This window comes from Telmatherina bonti (assembly GCF_933228915.1).
Source record: "Telmatherina bonti genome assembly, chromosome: 15".
NCBI lineage: Eukaryota > Metazoa > Chordata > Actinopteri > Atheriniformes > Telmatherinidae > Telmatherina > Telmatherina bonti.
The window spans coordinates 20,188,350-20,200,468 of NC_136613.1; the positions used below are offsets into that span (position 1 = coordinate 20,188,350).

General features: G+C 38.8%; 1 protein-coding gene across 1 annotated transcript in view; it reads right to left on the reverse strand.

Moving 5' to 3' along the window:
• The window catches only part of myo3b (myosin IIIB), a gene marked incomplete at its 3' end in the record, with an annotated part of 52,620 nt that overhangs the window by 36,289 nt on the left and 4,212 nt on the right, over positions 1 to 12,119 (reverse strand). The window contains exons 3-9 of the mRNA XM_079254694.1: positions 12,000 to 12,119; positions 11,548 to 11,652; positions 11,243 to 11,342; positions 10,590 to 10,666; positions 9,906 to 10,051; positions 3,441 to 3,506; positions 1,425 to 1,580 (exon numbers count right to left, since the gene is read on the reverse strand). The exon at positions 12,000 to 12,119 is cut by the window's right edge and continues 15 nt beyond it. Coding sequence (XP_079110820.1) covers positions 1,425 to 1,580; positions 3,441 to 3,506; positions 9,906 to 10,051; positions 10,590 to 10,666; positions 11,243 to 11,342; positions 11,548 to 11,652; positions 12,000 to 12,119 — 770 coding nt within the window. The remainder of the gene's footprint in view (positions 1 to 1,424; positions 1,581 to 3,440; positions 3,507 to 9,905; positions 10,052 to 10,589; positions 10,667 to 11,242; positions 11,343 to 11,547; positions 11,653 to 11,999) is intronic.

Here is a 12,119-nt window from a genome sequence, read left to right on the forward strand (position 1 = left end):
TTGAAAGTGATGAATGAAGGCATGTTTTGGTGCCATTTTTTTTTTTGGTTAAAATGGTTTTCTAATTGTCAGAGCAGAAATATTAAGTCAGCCATGAAGATGCACAGACAACATTACTAAATTTAATGAGTGCGTTATTCGGTGAAACACACAAGAAGCAAGAGTTGTATCAGTTATGATCATGGCTTGTGTTGTCACCTGTTAAGAACAAAAACAGAGCTAGTGAACCATTGCACCTTACATGTAATTGGTCTGAATACTTACAAACAAGTCATGCAGTCTCTCCATGAAGAAATTTGCTGTTTTCAACTTTCAAAAGAATATATCTAATAATGTTCTATTCAGCTCATGAATCTTTATTCCATAATGATAAATTATCAATCATAAGACTTGAAATATTCAAGCTTCAGGTTGGGAATTGTTTCCACCTCTGCTTTAATTTTCCATTCTGAATATATGGAAAATACAGCAGAGAAATATACCACAAACGTGGTCACTATAAAGTGAATCCTCATCCTCATGTCCCTTTAGAGGAGGACTTGAGACATCTAGCGTCTTACTCTCTCTTGCTTTGAACTAAATCACACTATTCCACCTACGGCAGCTACTTTTAAGTTCTCTATGTCTTTCTTATTCCTATCTGCAGTCATTGTTTGCTGATCTGTGGCATGAGAGACTAAACCAACCGAGCCCAGTTCTCGCCCTACAAGCTCCTAATCCCATTATCCACTTTCACTGTGGACAGGAATTCGGGATCAGGCTCAGGCACAGGCACAGACTCTGCAAGCTCTCGGGAGTAAACAGAGCTGGCATAAGATCAAGACTCTCAGTCAAGGGCAGCTTCAGCAAACTCCTTTATAATGAAGATTAAGCATAGGCAAAGTCAGTATTTCTCCAGTAAACAGGAGACCTTTCACTCTGTCATTTGCTGCCATGTGAGCCTCTGAGTGAAGAACTTATCGGACAGATTTAACCTCCTGAAATGAGTTTCTGTAGCCCTGGTATCTTGAATAATAATTAACAAAGAAAAATTAGTTTATTTTAATGCAAACAAGAAAAAACAAACCAAAGAAAACTGTCACTATTTTTTTTTTTTTTAGTAGTTCAAGATAATTATTGAAACAACAATAATTAAGTGAAGTCAGAGGGACTGAACTATATTAATTAATCTGAGGTTAGTCAGCACAATTACTCTTTCTGAATTAGTCACACTCCCCTAGTTTTTCTTTAATCATACTGTATAGTCCATTAATGTGTCTCATCTTCTTGTCTGAGCTCGAGACTAACAAGATAAGACGCTGCCCCCTGCTGGATAAAAAGGAAAACCGCACTTAATCGATCCTTTCCAGCTGAAAATAAGATCTCAGTGCCCCAAAGGAGCAATACAATTTATCATCACAGTTGTGCTATGTCTACACACTTACTTGGTTTTTGTTTTGCAGCCTACTTCCTGCTGCTCACAAATAAGAGCTGCTAACTGCTGACGGAGAGCCACATCTTTGCCATGGGCCTGCTTGATGAAGGGATGCTCCAGCAGGTGGGTCACCGACGGACGTGCCTCAAAATCCTTTATCAGACACCTTAACCAGCAGAAAACATCGTATTTACATTGTCTAACCTCAGTATGAGCAACAGAAGAAACATTCAGACAGATGAATGATTCAACCAATCACCTGAGCATTGTAGCGGGCTGATTCATCCGGACCAGCTCTGAGTGACACTGACACCAGCAGAGAGCAGCTTGCAAGTGTTTTTAAGTTGAGGTCGCTATCTCTGTCTGAGAGCCACATCGTCACTATCACCATGGCCTCAAGTCTAAACAAGCACTGCTACAGGACAGCAGTAAGTCCTATCTGTGATGTGCAATGGTACCAGGAGGTGATGTTGCATTGTTAGATTAGCCTGTAGCTTCATTTTAGTCTCAGTTTCTCATGATGTGAGGTTATGTTCACATGAAAACATTTCAATAGAAAAACCAGAAGCATATACTGGCTTTCTTTTCTGACAATCTTGGCATATTACAAGACTAAACCATATTAGTTTATAAAATCAAAAGACTTGGACTTGCTAGTTGAGTTCAGTTATATATCTGTCAAGAATCCACACATTTATGGTTCATTTATCTCCCCGATTAAGGCTTACAGCGTATGAATGTGTTTTAGGATTACAACACCGACAACTCTCGGCAAAGGTAAGATAGGAGGAACAAACCAATCCAGTTCCTAGCAGCTAATCTCCGCTGAAATTCTGTTTCTTTTATCAGTTTGTTCAGCGCTGAAAGTTAATTCCATGAATTCATTATCATCAGGACATTAAGCAGAGGTTGCTGCTATTAGCAGGGCTGTGCTGCCGGGATGCCAAACGGCAGACCACTTTGTCACTGAAGTCTGCTCTTTGGCTGCTCACGTGCAGACACCAGTGATGGATTTATTATTCCCAACCCCCCCCAGCTCCCAAGCCCCCCCCACACACACACAGAGACACACACACACACATACAGGCCTAACAGGACTGAAAAGGCTTCACAAACAGCCTGCAAAGCATGATAACATTGTCCAGCCTAGCCCCATTGAACTCTGGTGGGCTTTGTTTGAGGAGATTTATGCTGATATAATATCACACAATCCATTAACCCAGATTACAAAGCTGCACTCCAAAAAGTACCCAATAAAAAAAAAAAACACAGCTACTGTGTTGTAAAATGTATAAAAACTAATGTAACTATTGCTTTGTGTCTTTACTACCCTGACCAATCAATAACTGAAATGACACTAAAAAGTGAACAGTATAACAGCTGGTATGTTTTTTTTATTATTATTATTTCTCCACTAATACAAACATAAATGTTAGCCAGAAACCACGTCTATCCAAATAATTCCCTGAACAAATCGAATTTTATTTTCTCATTACAGCTCAGGCTCATACACCTCTCTGTAGAAGATATTAAGGTTGTATATTCCCAATAGCCATTACAAGGCACCCATGACATTATTAGCTCTGCAGAGTGGAGCAAATGATAAGTGATCTGATCCTCAGATAGAAGTGATAACTTGGGTGAATTAGTTTGCTTCTCTATGGCAGATTTACACAGATGAAAGTCAATGAACAGAAAGACAAGAGGGTTGATAGAATCTGGTCATAAACTACCCATTTCAGTCTTCACTAAGTTTACATGCGCACTGCTGCCTGGTGCAACGTATCCTTGATCTTTACCTGATTTTCATCTAATTTTAACTGCATACATGCACATGAGCTTCATACTCTACAACGGTAACACGAAAATATGATTTTTGTGTCTTTATTTTTAGAGAGTCCTCAAAGAAATGAGACCATACAATAAATATTTATCAGCAGCATTTCAATTACCTCATTACCCTCAGGGTTGACAGACAGGCTAAAAACAGGATAAAGGTTGACAGCTGAAGTTAGAGGACACTTACTGACTGATGAAATGGTTGAAACTTCTGCACCACTGATCTGGACTTCGTAATGTTGGTGAGGGATTTCTGAAACAAAATAATGACAACACATGAGACACAGACACTTTAAAAACACAATTAAGATTACATAACCATTGCTGTAAGTTGGAAAGACTTCGAGCATGTCTCTTGAGTTTTTTGACATATGACAGTGGGTAGACAAAGTGTGCCATCAGATTCCTATAAGAGTTTCTAGCTCTGAGGAGAGGATGGTCTAGGTCCAGGTCTATGGCAGCTACAGAAAAAGTGACTAATGATAACTGTTCCTCTCCTGTCTGGCAGCAAGCATCTGCCATTGGGAGCCAAAAGTTATGGGAGCTAGTTATACCTCTGTCAGCAGCATTTACGGAGGCCATCTGTAATGAGGCCAACACTTTTCAACAGTGCATGATGACAGGAGGCAGGGCTGTATGAGAAGCCAAGGCTGGACAGTCCCTGGCTGCAGTCATCTTTACAAGGAGCTGCCAGCCTGACATCTGTAGCCCAAGCTTTTTGTTACTGTCAGACTACATGTGCCACACCTGATGAATCATTTATTACCTGCTTTAATTAGTTCACAAAGCTGTCATGCAGGTAAAACAAAGAAAATGGACACGTATAAGGCAAGAATATATTCATAGCATTTCATTTTGTTCATGACAAACATTGACACATTAAATAGCTACAATATATAACATAACATTCCCCCCCCCCCCCCCCCCCCCCCCCCCCCCATCATACAAGAGGGGGATATTAGGGTACAAAATCTGTCATTTTCCACAGTACCAAGTAAGCAGAGTCTTTGATAAGAATTCACACAGTCAATCCTTTCCAAAGTGCAGATCAAAGCCAGCAACTGACTGTTTCAATGCAACCTCTAATGTGAGCCTGAAGACATGTTCTCGCCTTGATGTTGTACCATACCGCTAATATACTACAAAGTCTGTACAGCAGCACACTGCTGATAACACTGTCATGTGTGTTCATTGTGCTTAGAAAATTCAGGCAGTTATTTACTTATTTATTTCGTCTTTAAGTATCTGAGTGCTGGCTCATTTTGTAAACACACATGGCTTATTCAAATGTAGGTCCAGGCAGTGCTTGTTCTGTCAGGCGTTCCTCGACTGGATTGAGGCTAAATCAGAAAGGTGTCAACAGCTCATGATAGCTGTAACTAAACCAAAAAAAAAAAAAACAGGCTATGGCAACATGTCAATACAATCATTTGAATGTACATGAATTAACATTTCATCTTCCACATTTGATTCCCAAAAATTATTTAGATTAAGCTGCACTTAATTCAGTGACTGTCAGTGTTCACTTAGGAAACGTGCCAGACCTAAAAGCAGAATACAAAAATTATCAAAGCACATCTCATTTTACTGTCTAATTATAGAAATATACATCAAGATTTTTGAAAAGCTAAGTTTTGAAGTCTGCTGTTTAATAAAACCTGACAGAGTTGAGAATAGAAATGTATATTTTTATATTTGACATTTCATTAGATTTTTTTTAATTATGGAATTATTTTGATAAAGCAAATGTCAACATATTGTAATCTGCTGTTTCACTTAGATTTAGAAACTTTTCCTTTGTCAAAACACACCAAAAAGTGGCATTCATGAACGGATTTTCTCATCCTTTTTATTTTTTCATTACGTTAATGACCAATAAAAGTAAAAACTTATTTGTGTGTAAAGTCACTAAGGGTTTTTTTTTTCTTTATTCCAGGTTCCCAAATTGACTGAATTACAATTTTAAATGCTACACCCCCCACAAATACTGTGGTGGACATCCACAAGGAGTAATAAAAAGGACTCATTTTTCAGGAATTGCTTTTATTAATGAGAATATCTGGGGTAATAAAGCATTTCCTGAAAGAGGCAGGTCAATCACATGATTTATTGGTTTGCCAATCATATTTGAATTCTCTACCAGGTAAATGTGATCAGTAAAGTCAAGCAAATAAAAAAAAAAAAACAGGCACAGAACAAGGCAGACTTGAATGAGATAGTGAGAAGAACAATGCAGCTGGAAATGGTTTCTTAAAGTAGAAAGCCAGTCGCCATTATTTAAGCTTAGACTGAGTCAGAGTACAAGTGTGCAAAATAAAGACTTATTCAGCGAATGGACCACACACTTATAATTTCAGCTCATCCATCACTGCAGCTACAGCACCTTCACTTCTTTGAGCATACATGCATGAACAACAGAGCGCTACGGTAACATTTATCATGTCCTAGGCGGGTACATTGCCACTGCTGCAGTCCGGGACACCACAGAGAGCTGTACGATAACTGCATCAAAGGTGGAGATATTAAAGTCTTTATTCATGATTGGAAAGTCATCCAACCAGCCAATGTCAGACTGAGTCAGAGTCTGATGATAAGAAGTCTGGGACATTTAGGTGTATGCTTACTTTATTCCATCCAAACAGCATTCTTTTTTTTTTTTCTTTTTTTTTTTTTTAACATAGAAAGGTCAAACTGAGTCGTTTCTCCAGAAACAATCAGCAGCCAGAAGAAACATCAGTGGGACACAGTTTATATATCATTATATTGTTGCGATTGGAAAAAAAAAAATCTGAGAATTTCTTTTGTGAGCATCCAGAAGTAAAATTATTTTTACTTCTTTTTTTTTTTTTTTGTTTTGTTATGTTTTAATGGGTTCTGAGTTTAGCAATGACAATTTCTCTGTGTTGGTTGACCCCAAACCTTGTTCAACTTAGAAATTAGTTATGCTCCTGGGTGGTTTCCCTTGACATTCAGAGCTGATATTCACAGCACTGATCTCCTGACTTTTCTGCCAGGTTGACTGAGTTTTTCTGTTATCCTGTCTGGGCAACTACCGGTAGGAAATTTACATCTCCCTCAAAGATGTAGCATCACAGACGAGTCGCATTGTTAGGTACCTTGAAGTTTAGATTTTTAATTTACTGAGGTGCATATTCACAAGAACAAATACAGCTTTAGAGTTCATAACTTTTACAAGGTCAGTGCATTGCTTCCATCTTACCACCGCATTTTAATGTCCATAAATTAATACTGTTGTGCTTCGCCACAATGTCTTACATGTACGTCAAGCAAGCAGTTATTGAAACTGCTTGCTTCAATAACCAACTGGCACCAACTTCAGTGTCCGGCAGATATAGACATACCTTCTCTTTGCCAGATGTGTTGTTAAGACATAAAAAATTGAAAAATTATGATTGCTAACAATATTATCTGAAAATATACGTTGCCAAAAATATATGTTGCTAACCTGGTAGCATTCTGACATTAGAAATACTTCTGAACATCCCTCAAAACATTTCAAATCCTCCCCCTCCCAAACCTCCTTAGATTTCTGACCTTGTCTCTTGCCGTCTGTTCTTCAGACTCATTCTGATGGCAGGCAGATATTCATAACACACATTGATAAAACAAAAGGTTGTCTGTCCTACATCATCTCAAGTTTAAGACTTCACAATTGATTACTTTTGCTTTCACGGCAGGCCTAGGGCATTGTTCGACATCTGTGTTTTGCTTTAAAGCAATGTCACATGACAACTGAACATAGACATACTGGATATCGACATACTTTTAAACATGTGCCATGGCACAATAATGACGATTTGTATGTACTCAGGAAAAACTACATACATTTTTGTACATACATACACACACAAACCCACAATAACACACATATTTATATATATAAAATTATTAAATAAGTCAAAGTACTGTGTACAGTATCTGTGCAAAAAATGTTCTCCTTTTATACAAGGCAAAATTCGAAAGTCAAAAGTGTAAAAAAAAAAACAAAAAAAAACATCTTCAACTTATAGAAAATATTGTAGCTTTATTACCAACTTTAAAACATGTATTAGAGAAGCAACTAGTGGGCCATCACATGTCTAAAGTACAGTGACCTACCAAACACTGCTGATTTCCCTCACCACTGGTTGTGCTGCTCCACAGACTTAAATTTGAGGTTTTTCCAGTCCTGCAGCAGCAAACCAGTCTGGATCTTTCTCCTGAAGCCTCATGATCTCATTAGCTCTCAATTCCTTTGACAAGATATCATTTACTTCATCTTCTATCTTGCTGTTCCTGGTTTATCCTCAAACAGAAACACACACCGTTTATGTCAATAATGTCAACAGTGATGCGGATGAAAGAACACAACCTTGGCAGCTGCTACCCGTTGTCTCTAACCTTTACAATGCATTTTACACACTGCTTCGACTTACTGGACACTGAGGTTGTACAGCACCGAGAACACTGGCTCAAGCAATTAACCTTTCTGCATATTAAATATCAGAGAACATCTTTGCCTCGACCGTCTGTAATTAGTTGTGCAGTTGATGATTTTACAACTTTACCCTCTGACATGCTCCATTACCTTCATTCATGGCTACCATGAAAATCACATATCTGTCATGCACAATGTAACACACTCAATCATATTTAATTACACCAAAAAGAAGATAATGATTGAAAAACAAATCACAAACACTCTGCATTGAATTTAGAAATGAATACAATACTCTACATGAGATTTTGAACATGTTCATGAACGTGTTGATATGCCACGTCTCATTGAGCATGAGATATTTCTGAAGCACAAACAGACAATGCACCAAGGTGACCCTAATTCATTGAGCTCATCAGCGTCCCCTGACAGGCATCAGAGCTTCTCTTATCATTTATAGCCTGCTGCGACAAGAATAATTTTCACCTGTGACGATCTCCCCCGACAACTAAAATAGCGACATAACAGCCGTTTACTGCCAGCTTCAGGAGTTGAAGTGGTGATGGCGCTTCATTTATCTGGCCCTTTCCAAAGAAGCCAACAAAACAATCACAGCTTTACTTAGAAAAGAGAAATTATCCAACAGCACATACAAGAAACAGTATGACATGACACTTGTGCGTTTATTTATCTTCTTGTTTTTCTAATCATCTCATTTTGTTTTAGAGAAGAAGGCTGTTAATCTTGTCTGTATCGTCGGCTTTAACTACATGACAGTGAAACCTTTAGCCTGGAAACACATTACTGCGTGTGACCGTAAAATATCAGAATGATGAAAATGCTTATTGCATGTTTTAGTGCAAACATGGCTTTCATAAAACATGTACTATCCAAGGACATACCTCAAAAACTGCTCCTCCAGTAATGGTTTGCAACGTATTAACATGAATAGAAATAAATCAGACTCTGCAATCACCAAAACCTGCGACACGAATCCCTTTGATTTAAACATAAATCACTCGAACCGCCATCAAAGTCCCAAAGGTGAAACACATTTTGTTATTTAGAAAGTAATCCATTCAGAAGTCATACGAGCGTTTCCTCATGAATTTGTCTGATGTGCTGTAGAAATGGTGGGGGGAATATATCTTAGATAAATGACGTGTTAACAGAGTCACTTTAGTGGCTCTACACATTTCCCCTGATTTATATCACAAGTGCAAAACCTTTAGGGTCCCATTTCAAGGCAGAGGGCCAAAATACATATTTCGATTGGGACAGAGGCTGAGCCATTTAATTTAAAACAAGTCAAACATTCAAGATAAACTAGATGTTACAAGAAAAATGCACAGGCCCCCCTCCTATTAAGACACCATGCTGGAGAAAGAAACATGGTTGCAACTTGCCAGAGACCATTCAGGACTTTCAGTAAGTTTCTAAAATAATCTCCCCCAAAAACAAACTGGCAGCAGCATCTAATCTTTTCAAAAGGTAATGTAAATGTGTGAAAGAATTTTCCAAAAAAACATACTACCATCAGCCAGCCCCTCTCTTCTAATCATTCTGCATTCTGGGTGAAATCTGGCGCTGATGAAATGGTGCATTGGCTTGCGTAATTTCTGCTATACCAGGCATACTCTTCCGTCTTGGCAGGGAGGGGAGAACATTGTGTTGGGGAGGAGGTGACAGCCTCATCTCTCTAAATGTGAATGGAGCTAATCACTAATGCAAATTGCAATCAGAAGGGCATATCTCTAGCTAACTGAGAGATAATTGCACGATTGTGGTGATAACAGAAGGTCAGTCGTGTGTAGCCACTATGATCATCAGACACACACTGTTTCTAACAGTGAATATTTTTACTGGCTAAATCAGTGTTTATTTCAAGCCCAAATATTTCTTTCTCATGCATCTTTTATTGTCATAAAAATGTTAAAATTCAGTTGATAAAAATGCTCTAACAAGAAATACAAAAACAAATATATTTGTTTGCCTTCTTTGTTTCATAAATTTTAGCCATAGTACACATAAAGCCAGCAATACGTTTTATTGTCTCGACTCTGCCTTTCCATTGTCCTCCTGACAATTGGAATTTCAAATGCATGTTAATACAATTGATTCTTAAATATCAGCCTGTTTCTCATGCTGATATTTAAGCATCTTTGTGTGAGCTTCCTCCAGCTGTGTGGTAGGAGCACCCTCTACTGGACTCACCGAGGGATCTTGAAGAGAGCTTTAACTGGATGCATCTCAGCCAGCGGGGGATCTCCATCTGCCAGCTCAATGGCTGTGATGCCAAGTGACCACACATCACAGCGAGCGTCATACGAGTAGTCATACTGCTGTTCACAGGCTATGACCTGGCAACATCACACAACAGAGATCATCTGAACAGATCATGTAGATTGCTGCAATTGCAAAAAACAATGTGCTTTTCTCTGAAGGACATTTTTTGTTATTCAATTCACTCGCTTACTGCTAATAATCCTGCAGAGTACATTTAAAGCCCATTTAAGCTGCAAGTTTAGAAGCTGGTAGTGTGAACTCCTCTTTTCACAGTCAATAATTATAAGTGACATTACATTTTACAGCTGAGTTTATTCTAATTGGTCCTGAGGTCCCTCCCGACTAACCCAATCACTGCACCTCATTTCAGCCAAACAGTGAGCTGAGGGGTCTCAGACTCCCAGCTATTAACCTTGAGGCAACCTCGAGAGCTGTTCCCGTGGCGGAGAATAGGAGGTGAATACACAATGATGCAGAGGACAGAGTCACACTGAAATAATTGAGGTGCTCTTTTGCTTTCTTTTTGTATAATACTTAAAGATTGCTCTTCTGTTTTTAAACAGTTGTTCAGAACTAAAGCTCATTTTAATACAAGTGTGTGTAATCTTTTACCTCAGGAGCCATCCAAAACGGTGTGCCGACTGATGTGTTCCTCCGCAATCGTGCACTGGTCAGTTGAGCTGAAACACCTGCAGAACATAAAAGCAAAATTCAGTTTTCTTTAAATCTTGATGTAGATTCTCAGTGCCAATTTCCTCAAACTAAAAGTAGTATTTATAGAAGACACTAAATGTTTGAATTACTCAAATTCTGGCTTCTAATTTAGACAGGCAACCTGCCAAGCACTAATAACAGTGGGCTTAATCATTTCAAATTATGTAGGACAGATTTTTATCAGCATGAGTCCACTTCATCTCCATGACACAGAGGACATAAACATGCCTGAGGGTGATTCAAAGTCATTTGCCATAGCAGCTTTTTTTTTAATATGCAAAGGATCAAATAATGCAATTTAAATGAATAATAATAGCCTTGGGTTAAGTCTAAGGTCCATGAAATAAAAAGATGTTATGGTGAGTGGGGGACTAAAGACTGCACAACACTTAAAATGATTTATCCTTCACTTGTGTTGGTATTCACAATCAGTGTATCAGAGACACAGATGCTGTGAACAAGTTCTGTGGACACAAATGAGAAAAATAACTAATTTACCTCTTTAGAAGAAAACTGGTTTGGCTAAATTTAGTTGTTTAAAAGGCAATTACCAAAGTCAACCAGTTTGACGCCCCCATCAGTTGTCAGGAGGATGTTGTTTCCTTTGACGTCACGATGAATGATCCGGTTGTTGTGCAAATGCTGGAGACCCTTTAAAGTATGAGGACATATAACACTAGGTGCTATGTATCAATCAGTCATAGCTTTCATCATTTGTAAAAATTAGAGCAGGAATCATTAAAAATTGAGCAATACAAACTACATAGTAGAGTCTCCACAGCTCATCGTGTGCTCTCCTCATGTTTACAACCCACCTCCTGCCTAAAATGAGCTGCTTTGCAGAGGGCTGCCTTACCAAAAGAGCATTGCATAAGATGTATGAGATAACGGGCTCCTGCAGGTGCTGGCCGTGCATGAGCAGGCTCTTGACGAGTTCTGTGACAGAGCCGCCGTTGCACAGCTGGGAGGGAGACAGAGAACACCGGTGACTCGTACATCACTCACCAAGCTAGATTATGATTCATGGGGAGGGCAAGCCCACCATACAAGTTAGGGAAAGAAACGCAGCATCATCTGTCAGCGTGATAGCATCAAAGTACTTAGGGAAGGGTTGCCATGACAGAGCCTTATTTCATTACTACTTGTCTATTTCCCCATGGCCATATAAGATGTTTAATCTTTCACATACTCATTTTAAATCTTCATTGTTTACAGGCACAAAGAAATGAAAGCCAATAGCACTTTGCTTTAGCATTTAGAATTATGTTCCATCATCTGAAAACAATAGATGTGTCATGAAGAGCTCACCTCCAGTACTAGCCAAAGCTGTCCACCAGATAACTTGTCTGACTTGTAAAACATGCCATAAAACTTCACCACATTAGGGTGGTTGGACAGGGACCTCAAGATGTTGTATTCCGCCTCGAT